We start from the raw sequence: 15,667 nt of genomic DNA on the forward strand, positions 1-15,667 counted from the left end.
CACTCTGCGTGCCACCCTTGTGTAGCACCCGGCTGCTGCACGTCCTTACCATGCAGGAGGCTCCAGAGCTGGTTGGGTCTAGGGTGCCAAAACACATCATCCTAGTGGGATTTGGGATCATGCTCCTCTCCTGGGCTATGCTAGTGTTATAATAGCCCATTGCTCGTTTGGCCTGGTTGAAATGTATGTGCAAAGATATTTCAGGGGATATGGTTTCACTTTTGGAAATAAACTGGTGGTAATTATTTTCATTTGTTCATCACGTTGTGATGAACAGCAGTGTTTTCTGGAAAATTTTCCAGTTGTGCTGTGTGAGACTTCTATTAAAATCTTTCGGTATCTTACACATGAAAAATACGTAAACAGTTTTTTCACTGAGTTTGTGGTAAGTGCTATTTTTTACTGTAGTAATGCCGTAACAAAGAAACTAGGTGCTATGAAAATACCACTTGGATATAGTCTAGATGATAAAAATCAGTTGAACTATGTCCCTGTACAGAAGGGAAAACCTCTAACAGTGCTGCTGCATGATGTTTGTGATATTAGTTGAGTGTTAGAGCTAATGATTTGTTAGTTCTGAATGACTTAACATTATGTTTTTAATTGTTTCCATCTAGCGCTCTCTAAATAAGGCAAAACTAAATTTTGAAATGACAAATAGGATTATTTTGTATATTAGACCAAATTTTTTTCATTGGAAATCTGTTCGGTAGAACTGTATGAATTACTTCTACAAATGCTACTTTAAATGTGGATGAGGTATGTTTTTTTTAAATTACGTGTCACTGTAGCATTAGCCCTTAACGTCCTGATTCACTGAAATGCAAGTAATATAATGTGTATTTAGAATCCATTGCATAAAAAATGACCCACAGGAGTATGCTAGGAAACCTAACTGTAAAAAATACGCTTGTCCAAATGAAGATTTTGGAGAAAAGGAGCTGGCTATTGCTGTTATAGGTTATTCACTAAACTGCTATGAAGAAAGATGAGCTGTGTGAGATGAGCTTGTAAAGGCAGAGGGAGGGGGGAACAGAACATACATTCTTTAATTTAGACCTAGACTGTAATAGTTCTGCTCCATTCTCTTATTTTCATATATTGTGTCATTTGAATTGTTTTATGAGAAAATATTTTTATAAGCAATTACTGACCTTACTTAGTTCCTTTTTTTAAAAAAAATAAAAAGCCAACTCATACTGCCATTATACTGTCATTGGCCATAAGTCGATATGAGTGAGCTGAAGCAATAAATCATTACCACAGTTTGTCATTTGTAGGAAACCAGAATTCGAGCTGTGGATAAGGACTTCAAGAGAAGAACTAGTAACTTTTCTGTTATCAACCCTGTGTCTGGAGAGGCTGTGACTCAACTTTTTGCTACTGACAGTAGGGAAGAACTTCATAACTGGATGGAGGCTTTCTGGCAGCACTTCTATGATCTGAGTGAGTAAGGAGGCAGTGCTGGCACTGTGCCCTTCCAGAGGGATGTTATGTAACATCAAAGGAATCTTTGAACAATTTGAATTGGAATTGCCTCATAATCCTTTGTTTGCAACGTTGAGAAGAAAAATGTTCTTTGGAATAATATTGGGTGGTGGTCTAAGCCACTGGAAGACAAATATTGAACTAAACCAGTGTCCGCATGTTCAGGCTGGCTTTTTGCAGGAAACCAGTAGTGGAACATGTCCACCAGTCTCAAATGAACTTGGCCTCTTTTAGCAACGTTCTGGATATTTTTAAGGCTAAATTCTCACCATCTCTTCTTCCACTGTAGCTGGGAGGATCCACCTCTACCTGCGCATCCTGTCAGTGGTGTGGTGTGTTGGTTTTGTGGGATTCAGCATGTATGAGGCCTGGAAGTCTTAGTGGGCAGTGGTGAGGGTGTAGGATTCATTTGGGGCTGACGATAGGATGCAGGTTCAGCCAGCCCTTGTAAGTAGGAACATGTATGTTCCTTGCCCAGCAGCATTATGGATTAATTAAATTGCTGCTTTAGGGATTACTTGATTCTGTTGGTAATTCTAAGGTTTTGGTACCCCATACCACAGGGGAGTATGCACACGTAGCTGAACAGAATGCAAATACGTACTGCTTACTTGAAACTGGTAACAACTGTACCTGAGGCTCTGTAAAATGATATAAATGAAATAAATACTCCAATCACTTGTCTTTTTTTTTTTTTTCCTCTATTCAATGCTACAGTGTTTGGGGATCTTCATTGGTTAGTTAATTTTTTTTCAGGAAGCTAACTTACTGACTGTGGCTAACCTCTGGAACAACACTGTTCTTACATGAGAAGAAATTTGCTTCTTAGTATGACAGTGAAATGCTACTGAGGTGGTGTATTGTGTTGCTTGTTTAACACTAAATATTAATTAAAGGAACTATATATGTTAACTTGTCTTAATCTTTTTCCTCTGCCTTGGTAGTTTGACTCACAGTTTTCTTAAGAGCAGAGAAGAACAGTCAGATATTATGCTGTCATTGACAAAATACAGTTGGTTCCTTATAAACCTTTACATCAGGGCAGAAAACAGAATGAGGTAGACTAATGAAATACCAGTGTTTAATCAGAGGCCACACCAATGAAATCAGTGAATTGAGGTTGTGGGACCTCAGTATTTTATTTTGTATTTCTACTTCTTTTTAGCTCTGAGTTACAATGAGAAGAGGCTCTATCAATTAAAGAAACACACCAAGCAAAAACTAGGGCATCCTCTTTAAATTAGCTGTGGAGTGGGGTAAAAAGAACTAGTACTTATTCATTATAGATAGAATACCCATGGATTTTTTTAAGACGTTTTCCTTGGGTTCAGAGAAAATGGGTCACTTGGCATTTAAATGCCTTTTTTCTTCACTGGTTTTAAAAATCTCTTAAAATTAATGTGCTCAGAAAACTTAGAATGATTGGTATGAACAAAGTAATTTTACTGTGTCTTGTTTTCCTTAAGGTCAAAATCTATTAATAGAAAAAGAGGTTTCCTTGTCTGCTAAGAGATAAAAGGGAAGTTATCCTCTATTAAAGACAGAACTGTTCCTTTACTTTAACAGTTGTATAATGTTCAGCTTGCAGTATACTGGTGTTCATCCCCTGATAACTTTATAAGCTTCCTTAACATTAAAGGATGATTTGAAAAAAGAAAAAGTGATGAATTTATACTGGGGTTGGAGATTTGAAGGGAAATTATGATATTTAATGTTTATACTATAATTACTGTTGAGATGCTTCAATTAAAGGTTGTACCTTATATATAAGCTACTATACTAAATATAGTATAGCTTAGTATGCTGAGAGTTGGTATGAGATCAAAGTTGAAAATACTGCAAATGCATTCTGAGTGTTTCTGCTAAGCAAAAGTAAATGCTTACTGTTTAGCATTTCTTTGGAGATAGTTTCCTAACACAACCTAATGACTTCAGTTTTTTCAAGCTGAATTGTTTAAGTTCCAATCATTGTTCTCTTTTCTCTCTCAGGCCAGTGGAAACATTGTTGTGAAGAACTTATGAAAATTGAGATTATGTCACCACGGAAACCACCTTTGTTCTTGACAAAAGAAGCGACCTCCGTCTACCATGATATGAGTAAGTGGGATTTGTCTTTTCAAGTTGCAGGGTAACAGAAACAACATTGTCTGTATTCAGATGGCTTCTGGTGTTGATGTTGAAACACTGAGTTTTTCAAGGGCAATTCAGACAATGAAAGAGCAACATAATTGCATGCCAAGGAGTTCACATTAAATCTGAATTTGTAAATTTGTAATAGCACAAATAATGATTTTTTTTTCTACCTTAACTCAAAAATCCTGCAATCTAAACTGTAACTAGGGAGCACTGAACACATTCAAAAAAGCCATCGCTAGAAGTAAACACTCACCATGATAATAGTGTAAAGCTCAGAGAATGTAAAGGTAAAATAGTCTCCCAAACAACAGTGTCTTTAGTTTCATAAAGTTAATTTGGTGTTCTTAAAGCTATTTAAAGGCTTAGCTAACTTAAATTGCCTAATTATTTGGTCTGTCATAACGATGTTGAAAAACACTCAGAAAATCTATCTAGCATGTATTTGAAACTACTATTTTTGCAGAGCAAAATGGTACACAGCAGGACTACTTTAATAGTTTCATTACAGAAATAATATTTACAGACTAGAAAAAGTAGGTCACTTTATTTTAATGAATCCATTGCAGTATTGGCTAAAAAACACTGTGCAGCTTTAAATGCCTGACTGCTTGCTGCTTGAGATTGGAATTGTGAAGATGCTCAAAATGCCGTGTGGGTCACTGAGTTACTGTGCATCAGAGCACTGAACAGTCAAAAAAGTCCTCTCTGAGCTATGAACGCAGAACAGTAAGGGAGTAATCAAATATATTGAAGTTTTACAAAGGTAATGCTGTAGCATAATTCTGCTCATACTCAAATATATTGCTGTGGAGCAGAATGCAAACTCTGTTTCATTCTTTATATGCCAGTGTTTTTGTGCTTATTTACTGTATTCATATGTAAAACCCTGTGTTTAAAATTGTGTTAAAAATCCTTAATGTGTGACCTGAAATAGAAAAGATATTGCTGTTGTTTTAGAGGCTAGCAGTACTGCAGTGTACATAAAACAAACAAACAAACAAAACTCAGTATGAGAGATCAGAAATGGAGCAAGATAGTCTTAAAGCACATAAAGAAAAATGGTAAATGTAAAGATGTCCCATTTTCTGCAGGCTGGAGGCACAGGAATATTTAGTCGTAGATGTTTACATGGGCCTTTTGTGAAACAAAATTTTACAAATACTATACAGCAAAATATATATAATTTGTGTGTGTATATATGTATATAGTACCTTGTTTTTTTTCTGCTTTTTACTTGGTAAGAAATACCAATGCCTACCCTGTTCTCTCATTTCCAGCTGTCACACGAACAGTTCCTTCACGTCACCTCCGCCTTCTCTAGGAGAGCATATGTCATCATTTCCATTTTTTTCCATTAGTACTTTTAGTAGTAGCTTAGGCTTCGTGAGATGTAGTTAATAGAGTTTTTCTCTTCTGAATAGTAATAATGAAATAGGGAGCAGTAAAATTATTGGTAGCATTTTAATCTGAGTTAATTGTTGTCCCTTAAAATTACAGGCATTGATTCCCCAGTGAAACACGAGGGTTTAGCTGATATCATACAAAGAAAAATTGAAGAGAGCGATGGTGAGTTCCTGCTTTGCCAGCAAAAAGAGTCTGCATCTTCCTTATGGGCTTCACTCTTTGACGGATCTCATGAGATGGTTGTTCAGAAAAACATGCATCCAACCCCCAAAAGTGATACTGCAAGTCCCAGTGACGGCAGAGGGAAGAAAAGAAGAGCTCCACTACCACCCTCTGATAAGTCACCATACAGTGCAAAAGCACAAGTGGGCACACAGCAACTTGCCTTGCAACTTGGCAAGGAAAACTGGGAGAAGCCTGACAGCGCACCCTGTAGTAGTTCTTCGGATTCAAAGTTACCTGTGGTAACAGGCTGGCAGACACCTGTTGCTGCTCCTGGCAAAATTGGTCCTTGTAGAAAAAACAGTTTATCTGACCATGGAAATCCCATGTCTTTGGTTGCCAAGACAGAGTCTGAAACCAAACCAGTACCAACCCCTAGGCAGAAATGCATCACAGAAATGCTAGACCCTAGATCATGGTTGTAGCCACAGGCATAATTATTAGCTTAAAAGAGTCCCTGGAATTTTAAGTTCCTCAGTCTTAATAACTTTTGAGTGCAAATAGATTTTATCCTACAGCTTGTAAGTATTGAGTTTAAAGTGTTTTTGGTTTAGTTTTCTGTCTTTAGCCAGGACGTTACTACTAACAAGCTGCATTCTCAGCTGTACTCATTATTGCTAACATCTAAATAATTGCAGTAGTAATGGGGAACGGTTTATATGAAATAACGATGCCACTTCTGAAATGGTGGTTTGCTACTTTTGCCTTGAAAAGTTGGCAGTATTCAGGGCATCTCAGTGTCCCTGCACCAGGGATTTTACTGTTGCCTTCTACCAGTCCCTCAGCTTATCCCATCTGCAGCTCCTCACACTGGTTCAATTGGGAATTTCACACATTCAGCACCAGGCTCGCAAAAATGATTTTCTTGGGCTCCATGCTTGGCTTCACCTGAAATATTCTCATATCTCCCTCACTGTTTGGGAACCGCTGCTTATAAGATAATGTACTGTGAACAGTTACTGCACGCTTCTGAATAGCTGTATATGAATTTCTGAAGCAGTTCTATCAATTTAATGTGGGATCTCTTCGGTGCTTCCTGGTGCGTGCACTGTCTGAATGGACCAGGATTATCTGTGTACGAGCAAAAATGGAATCCATCACTTTGCCTTATTTTGGACTAACACAAACATGTAAAAGCAGTACTGCATATGAACACTCATTTGGGATTTCATTTTTATGGTGTATTTTTTCTGATGAATGGGGCTCTGTAGCATCGCTTCTCCTTCATGGAACCTCTCAGCTGCTCCTGGTAGATAGCTGGTTTGTAAACATGAGCGTTACAAGTAAACATGTAGGTTTTTTTGTTCTTCCACTCATCATTTTTGAAATAACAGAATAAGTACTTGAGGTGAAAATACTGAACTTTTGATGTTCTTCCATCAGATTGCCATTTTTGTTAGAAGCATGAGTTACTACAGTTCCTATGGCACCTGCAAAACATCTTTTACATACAGAAAAGGCTTCTCTGCTGGACTCGCACAGTTTAAATATCCAGCCCTTTCCTTGCTTGATGCATTTCCATCAGAAGCTGGAACTTATCCAAGAGCAAAGGTCTACTCGCAGATTTCCCTCTACAGCCTTTGTGTTCAGACCTGAGTTGAGTCATATCAGCAACTGTATACATCCAGTTCATTAATTTTTTTTCTGAAGTACAGATGGTTTTGGGAGCTTTACCATTTCTCCAGAAGATATTGTGGGCATGGTTGGTTGGTTTGTTTATCTATTTTTTGTCTTTGCTAAGCTCTTGGCTATGCAGTTGTAAAGGTATCTGCTGGATTTCCTCCTTAGTTCATTGGCTATTTGGGGTAGGACTTGATGGGCAGGTTTCATTTACAAATCCCTTTGCAGGATAAGAGCCCTCTGTTTCTAGAATGCCCTTGTTCCTTCTTCATTTAATCACATTGCATTTTCCCTTTGAAACAACCATAATAATTCTTACAACAAATCATGCTGTTAGTTAAGTGGATAGTTTGTGAATGCTTTATAAATAGGAACAGAAAAACTGAAGAATAACTGCATGATTATGTAAATTAGACACAGTCAACTAAGTGGACTGTGCAACTCTGAACAAGAAAGAGGAAAAATAAACATGGGGGAGTGGTGCATATTTTCCAAGATGCAACAGCAGTTTATTTAACTTTAAATCTAGCATTAAATGTTACTGTGCTCCGGAAAGGAAGAATACCTTTTTCTTGGTAACCTCCTTCCACTTAGTTGCTATATTTCAAAATAAATCTCTTAAATATATAAGGCAAGAAGGCAGCATAATGAGGATTCATTTTTAAATTCAACAGGCTATTGCATTTCAACAAGCAGTTTCTCTTTTAAATTCGGGAGCTTTGTTTTGAACTACAACATACATATTTTACACAGGCATTTAATATTAAAGTCTTCAAGTGATGAGAATTTACCCATGCCTGCTGTTGCAATAGTTAATTACCCCAGGTACATTTTTCACTTGATTTTTCAATTTGCATTTCTAGCTCCACCTTAAGTTATTTTGGTCTTTTTATGCCTTTGATTGCTTATATTGATCTCTGTAGTATCAGCTTTTCTAATTGCTTGTGCGTAGCTATAAATTGTGATTATGTCCCTTTTAACCTTTTCTCTGATGAGATGTACTGAGTTCCTTAACTTTCTTACAGCAATGAATGCTATTCAAGACTAATTAGTCTTCATGTTCTTCTCTGTAATTCTCATGTATTGAAATATTTTTGTGACCTCTGAATTAGATGCAACATGTCAATAGCAATTCATCAGGACTATACAGAGACATAATGTGATCCTCTTATTCTTATTACTACCTCCCCCTACCCTATTTCCTCAAAAACCATGTTATCCTTTATTTTTTTTCTGCGGAAGAGTTACCTGGGATGCTGGCTTTTATGGCTCAAGTCCTCTTCAACATCTTTTTTGAGAATGCGGTACATCATCCTCTTATTATCCTACCTTATTTTTTCTTATAAGCGTGCACTGTATTTTACCAGCATTAAAATACTGCTTGTGAAGTGATCCAGATTGCTCTGTATAAGTGACCTGTTCTCGTTCTTTACTACTCCAATGGTCTGCAAGTCCTTTGCAAATTTATTGCAAGTGACTTTTACAGTTTCTTCCGGATCATTGATTTTTAAAATTGAATGCAAGGCAAGGTTTGTAGAGAGGGCTGATAAGTTCTTATTAGGTTGGTGACATGGACGAGGGGGACAGAGAAAAGCAAACAGACACACCGTAGAGTTCATGTCTCTTTTTTTCCTCAGAGTCTTTAAAAAATTGAATAAGATAGAAATTCCAGGACAAACATCTATGCTTCTTGCTGATTCCCTATTAATGCTGCATTTTGAAATTACCCGTCTGTCTTCAATACAACAGTCTGTATTGATTTTTATCTACCATGGGTATCTTAAAGAAAATGACAAGTTCATCTGCTTTTCACTAGGTGCCTTAGGGTTCTTGAGGATAACACCTCAGTACAGGTGTCTCTGCAAGCTCACTATATCAAAAGGAAAAATGCAGCATGTTGTTCAAGACCTATTCTCCATGAAGCTGTGTTGATTGACGTTATACATTTATCCTTAAATTAGTCTCATATCCATTTCACTGTATTGCCCAGATCACCACTAAGCAAACGAGGCCATTAATTACCCTGATCATCCTTCTTCAGCACAATGTTGTTCTTGCAGTCCTGTGAAATGTCAAGACTGTGTTGAGACTTGTTAAACTAATTACATGTTTAGGCTCCTGCTGCTGGAAAGGCTTCTACTACCAAATGTAGTTGTTGTTATTTTAAGCAACCACTCAATATGCAATCCGTATTACGAAGCATCAGTTGACTTCAGGTTTCAATATTTATTGTACTGACTTAATCTTTTTTTTCTTTTTCCTGACCTGTTGCCTTTTATTACTGCCTTCAAATCTTCTGTGCAGCAGACTGGTTTCACTGATAAAAACTGCATGCTGCCAGCAAATGATCTTAGCAATACAGTGAAGTCAGTTTGAAGGAATACAGTTGTGCTCAGCTTTTGTCTACTCAAGAAAACATAAATAAATGCAATAAACCCAGCAAATTTTAGGAGTATAATTACAAGATATAACTGTGAGGAAGCTAAGGGTTTTTTTTGGCTTTTCTGTATAGTGACAAATTACAAGTATTTCATTACTCCTACTGGTCCCTTTCTTATCATTTATATAGACTTGTTCAGAAATTCGACCTTCTCCTTTGTTTTTTTCCAAGTTTTACAGACCCTAAAAAGGAGGAATATTCAAAACAGGAATTCAATAACCAAAAGTCATTTGATTAACATCTCTAAACAATGCAGAAATAAGTCACAAAAGAACAAGTGATCTTAGCCAGCCTCCTGCTACGGTGAGGCTTATAAGACAACAGAGGCCTGGGGCTTTTCCCAGCCCTTGTGGCCCCATTACCCAACGTTCACATTTGTGCAAGCAAGTCAGTGCGCTGCTGCCTTGCAGCAGTCTGTGGAAAACCAGTGTGTGTTCAGACACATTGCACCTCTCGTGAGCGGCTCAAACTACTAAGTGTAGCACAGAGAAGACATCAGTGGACTTGTGCATCTTGTTCATCTGCTGCGGCTGAGCAACATGTGAAGAGGTGCTTTTATAAGGAGCACATCAAGCCTGCTCTGAAAATTGTACCTGTTTGCTCTCTGCTGAAATGAATTAATTTCTGCTTAAAAGCAATTAAGCAGTGGGACTGCAGTCTTGAAGTAGGGTGGAGAAACTAGTCAACCTAAACTTTTCTGTTAGGAAGCACAACTTAAAAGCAACTGCTAGTCCGAACTTGAATGTAAATTTCACAGAACAAGAACAGCTTCTAAAACACTGACTGAACAAGATGCGGTTTAGCAACTGTTTAGGTTGTACCTTGTGTCATTTGCTGTTCACTTGGTCTTGCAATGGTAGATGGTACCTTTTGTTATTTTGAAGATGTTAGCTTGAAATGTTTACATTTTTACTAGTTTTGTGACATTTTTTCTATGGTAATCATATTAATAGTCATTTTACAGTGTTTTATACATATCTAGAAATACTGTCCTAGCATTCAGAGTTAATCTGTAATTAGTGTAGATTGTTGTTTATAGTAAAGTGCAGATTTGAAAACTAATGTATTGTGAAATGTTAGAACAAGAGTCCTAATTTTTTTTTTGCTGCTAACATAATGTATTTTGATTAAAATGTGCAAGTGGAATTAAAAATATTTCTTTAAAAAATATTAAGAAGTGTTTGGTATAATTTTCGTTGCTTCTAGAATACATCAAGATTTGCTACAGTTTATAAACCATGGGTGATGGCTGTTGTAAAATCAGAGAACCTATGGCTACCTTTTGAAGAGCTCACATCCTACTTGGCCTCTATGCTATTTCAGACAGCAGCAAACAACCTTGCCCTTGGGTTTGTAAACAGGAGGAAGAGAGGAAAAAAACACTTGGCAGTGAGCGTTAATTGCTCAACGAGTAGTCCAGTATATCCAGTAGATCTGTGCAGACATCTAAAGTGAGGAACATTAGCTGAGGTGCACCTTGTTTGCACAAATGCGCCTGACTGTTTGCTTTTAGCTGCTGTCTCACTTCCCTCCTAGTCACATAAGAAAGTGTGATGAAGCATCTTTTGCATCATTCAGTCGGCTTCTGGTCCCAGGTTGCCGGATTTGTAAGGTGGTTGCAGAAATTGAGCCCCTGACACTACTTACACCATCCCTCCCCCTTTTTTTTCCTCCTTCCTTGCATAGGGCAGTCTTGTGGTGACTCCTGTTCCCCCAGGACAGAGCTCAGCGTAACTGCTTGTTTAAAGCTAACTGTGCCACTCAAGTAAAGTATAATTTGGGCCCAATTATCACCAATTATCATAAAAGAACTGTAATAAACATAGGGCGAGTTGTTAGACGTTTTAATTTTAGAATATTTGACTGATTTATGAGTCCATGAAAGAAACAAAGTATGATTGATAATTGCAAGGCAAGCCAATGCAGTTGAACGTTTTAATGAAGATCATGGTGCAGCTAATGTTGTAGTTTGCTTTAAGCGATCCTAGCAAAGTAAGATATGATGATCTCTTCACATAGCCATTGCCAAATGGTTATATTTTAATCTTTCCATGCATGTATTATATATTCAGAGGAAAATCTGTTTGTGAGACATCAAAATAAATTGCTTTTCATGGGGAAAAAGCAATCTTTCAACATTTTTATATCAAGATAGCTTTCTAAATGTTCTTTACGTACCTCCCCAAAGGGAGAAAAATTATAATAACTAGTGAGGTGTATTTTACTCTTAGAGCTTTTCTTCAGATATCTATAAACTTACCCAGTGGTGACAAAATAATTTGGAAATGATGGCCTGGCTCACTTGAGGTTTTTAGTGATACTGTCCAACATCACCCATGCCAAATTGTGGCACAGGAATAACTGAACAGGGAAGTTGTAGAGTCGCTGTTCAGACACAGACAGGTTCTCCCTAGAGCTTAGTAACTCCAGCCTCTTACAGGCATTCGCAGGAAGCCTTATGTCTTGTCAAAGTTTCATGGCATACATGTGTCTGGATAAATGTGTAGAAGCAGTAAAAAGTTAAAATGTCTATTTTTTAAATGAAATTTTGGCATGATTTTTGCCTTGTTAAACTTGCAGTTGCCATGAAAATTTTCTTTCTGAATTTTAAAATTTGTACGTTTTCTTTCACTAAGAGGGAAGAAGTCAGTAATAGTTCATTGCTTTTTTTTTTTTTTTTTTTTTTTTTGTCACTGGCTATAATGGTAGTACCAATATATCAGTAACTATTTTTTTTTTCTACCCTGAAGGCAAATGGTCCTAGTCTTTCTTTGGATTATATTTTCCATTTTCTAATTAGTGTCTATTTCAAAATCCCACATGTATTTTGATGATATCTTTCTTGAGATCGGTGCCCAGAGCTGAACAGACAGTTCTAGCTCAGGGGTACTCTTGAATTACAAGAACATAATATTTTAAATAGTATTGTCTACATTTTAGCTGCTCATTCCGCATTAGCGAAAAACAAATGTTTCCATTGATCTGTGGTTGGAATCATCTGTTCTTAAATAAAGACCTTAGGAAAGAAAAGGAAAAGGGATCCTAGCGCTGCTGTAGTGAACTTAACATCTGACTTACAAATTTCTCAATAGTGGGAAAAATGTGGATGTGAAGCTGGCACAAGTAAGATGCTTTGTCCACACAACATTTGTTTTTCAGATGGTAGCAGCTGCTATGCTTCCTTTGTTTTCGAGCAATCATTACTCTTTAGTCCCTGATGTCTGTACGCAAGGGTTGAGAGTTTTTAAAATAAACTGAAAGCAATTTAATGGACCTTCTCATGATGTGAATGTATCAGCTGGAGTCACGAGAGCTGGAGTACAGGGCTGCCAGACTTGTAGCCCGTTTAGCTGGCTGGTAGGAAAATCTGGTGCTGGATGCAGCGCCTTTGATGATGCTGTGGGAATACATTATCTCTCGACTGCTCCAAGGAAGTACCTAACGTGTGGAGAAGAAAGGCATGCGAATGCGTGTGGTCTTAACATCTTTGCTCCCATTGCTGCAAATCTAATCACAGCAGATTTCCCTAGGGAGTCAGGAGGGGCAATTCAAACAGGAATAACACAGTAAGAGAGCCTTTGTATGAAGTTGTATTTTGATGTTTTTCCATTGAGCCATTTGCTGGGGCCATGGATTATTCCTACTGTAAATCAGTCGTGTTGCAATGCAGCTGCCACGGGCTGCAGCACCATGCACCCCGTTGGCATTGCAGTAGGAGACTCTGCACCCCTTTGGCCGCTGAGGAGGTACAGCAGCTTCTCACGCCAGCCAAGTGTGCCTGTGGGCTGCCTTCCTGGGGAAACCTCAGCCACTGAGGATGTTTTCAGGCAGGGGGATGCCAGGCCTGGGTCCCCTTACCTTGGCTCTGAGAGCAGGCAGAAGTAGGCTGCATTGACACGGGTCAGAGCTGGACTCCAGCGTTTTGGTATGCGGGTAATCTTGTCCCTGCTGACACAGCTGAGATAACCCTGGCTTAAAGCTAAGTTGGGCCTATGGCAGCTTTCCTTTTCTTTCTCCTGGATCCAGACCTACTGACTGAACGCAGAGGATGTCTGTTCTTCTCACCAGCATGACTTTTCCCCATGGGCATAGGGCAGGCAGCCTCTTCAAGCGTGCAAGACACTTTACTCAACATTTGAAGACACTTAAATTGTGCTGAACATCTGAAAAGCTTTTTATTAAGGACAAATCCTAATAACATTACTTCACACAGTGCTGCAGCTCAAACTGGATTTACTACACCATGCCATGGATTGGTCAGTAATTTTTTTTAAGAAGAGTTCATTTGTATGTTTGATACATCACTATTTACTCAGGGTAGGTACAGTTACAAGTGTATACCTTCATTTCAGGTGCTTGCTCATATCATACAAGAGCTAGAGCAAGGCCATGGCTTCTCAGCTCCTCACCTTTTAAATGGGGACGATAGTGATGGTTGTTTCCATCACACTTTTTGAGGTATTATTCCTTAGTGGTGCTAGATTTGGCACAACAATGTCATTCTTTGTGACCATGACCGAAATACTGCTGTCCACAGAGACTCTCCTGAACTGGGCGTGTGCAGCAGCTGTCAGACTGACGGTATTGTGGCAGGACTGTCATTGTCACTGCTGTTTTTTTCCCTGGAGACCCTGCAGTTAACAGGGTTTTGATGGAGCACAGCTGGAACGCCAGTGCTCCCTGCTACAGCGCTTGCCTAGCATCTGGGAGCTTTAGCCCTCATGGCCTGGGACACCTTCATCACGCTGCTGTGTTCAGCTGATGCCACAGTCACCTCCTGGTGCTTGGTCACCTCCCAAAGGCACTGGTCATGCACACATTTCCTCAACAGGCCTGTGTTTTTTTACTTGCTTCAGCCAAAGTAAATAAATAAAGGTGAATTGATTCTTTCTTTGAAAACGAGCAAGCGCTAACACAAAGCAGTCTGTGGTAGAGGGATGCTGTGTTGGTTAAGTGTAATGTGCCTGCTGTTACCACCGCTGCTTCCAAGCTGGGGCTGCTGCCATGCGCTGCGGCTCCAGGTTCCACTTCCAACTCATGTTAAGCTGCCTCTGACTTTCTTCCCTGCCTCTCTTCAGATTTTAAAAGGGATCCAAGGGTGGAGGAAAGCTTTAAAAGGGAAAAGACTTGAAGTTCTCCTCATTTCTACAGATATTAATCAAAGACAAATATTTGTAATGTAAGAACATGGCAGTTTTGGAATGATGACTATATGAGGAGTTGCATGCAGCCCACAGAAACCCGATTAGGATGCTTTCAGAAAAGCTATTTGACATTTTCACTGACTTCCAACTTACTGAGCAGCTTTTTCAGCTTCTTGTAGTGACAACGTCCAGAAATGAGCTTGTTTAGTCCCTGTACTATCTACATCAAATTAGATACAAGTTCTGGTTTTGATAAACAAAAGCCAAAAAGCACATCCAAGCAAACAAGCATTTCCACACCCTCTGTCTCTGTCCCAGCCCAGCATCTCAAGGTGTGATGCTCATTTCGTGCTCTCTGGAACAGGACCACGGCTGACAAAGCCGGATTCCCTTCTGGCATTCCCATTCATGCGTTCTGTCAAACAGCATTTCCTTTGATTTTATCAAGACCTTCTTGACTGTGATCTTCAAAGCAATTAATTCAGTGTTCCATGATTGCAGCTGCTGAATAATTGTTTGTTAGAGTATTTTCTTTCCCAGGCAAGAGATGTAAAATAGTTGCTCTCCTCAATAAACAACTTGTCAAATGTGATTAGTTAATGGACCTGTAATCATGCAATAGCTTAAAGGTAAGGATTTGGTAAGTGCTATGTGAAAATGCATATTTAAATTAAAGCTATAGAAGAAGATTTTCCCATAGGAAATCCTGCTATCAATGCTGAAATAGACTATTTACCATTCCTAATGATTAACTATAGATCATTAATTAAAGAAAACAAGAGATTAGTCATCAAGCATTTCAAATTAAAGATGCATTGATTGTTTGAGTTACTTTTAGGTTGAGCTGGGAGATCAGGTTAGCTCACAGGTCCCGGTGCCTGAGCTGGCCAGCCCATGTAAACCGATATGCAGAAGTCAAAGCCTGATAAAATTAAGGCCCAGATTTACTGGCCAGTCTTAAGCTCCAAGAGCCCGAAATTTGATCCTGTATTGCTAGTCATCAGCCCGGTAATTCTCCGTGTCATTCCTGGTAAGATGCATGCCGAGAAGCAAGACACAGCAAAACAGAGGACTCCAGCCTGATATTTCGTGGCAGAGAGGGAACCTCTTATTTTTGGCAAGCAAACACTCAATTCCAAGCTAAATGCAGTTACAGTGAGTGTGCATTAAAGCTCAAAAAGCTAATTAATTGGCTTGTTCTCATCTCTCAATA

At 38.7% G+C, this 15,667-nt stretch overlaps 1 protein-coding gene across 6 annotated transcripts in view; it reads left to right on the forward strand.

The window, feature by feature from the left end:
* Positions 1–10,480, forward strand: part of RTKN2 (rhotekin 2) — a 128,351-nt gene extending 117,871 nt beyond the window's left edge. For all 6 annotated transcript variants that reach the window (XM_072040052.1, XM_072040051.1, XM_038181630.2 and 3 more), the window contains 3 exons: positions 1,281–1,446; positions 3,478–3,585; positions 5,122–10,480. In XM_072040052.1, the coding sequence (XP_071896153.1) occupies positions 1,281–1,446; positions 3,478–3,585; positions 5,122–5,675 (828 nt within the window). In that variant the 3' untranslated portion in view covers positions 5,676–10,480. The remainder of the gene's footprint in view (positions 1–1,280; positions 1,447–3,477; positions 3,586–5,121) is intronic.
* Positions 10,481–15,667: the final 5,187 nt, after the last annotated feature.

The sequence above is a fragment of the Anas platyrhynchos genome, chromosome 6 (genome assembly GCF_047663525.1).
Source record: "Anas platyrhynchos isolate ZD024472 breed Pekin duck chromosome 6, IASCAAS_PekinDuck_T2T, whole genome shotgun sequence".
NCBI classification, from domain to species: Eukaryota; Metazoa; Chordata; class Aves; order Anseriformes; family Anatidae; genus Anas; species Anas platyrhynchos.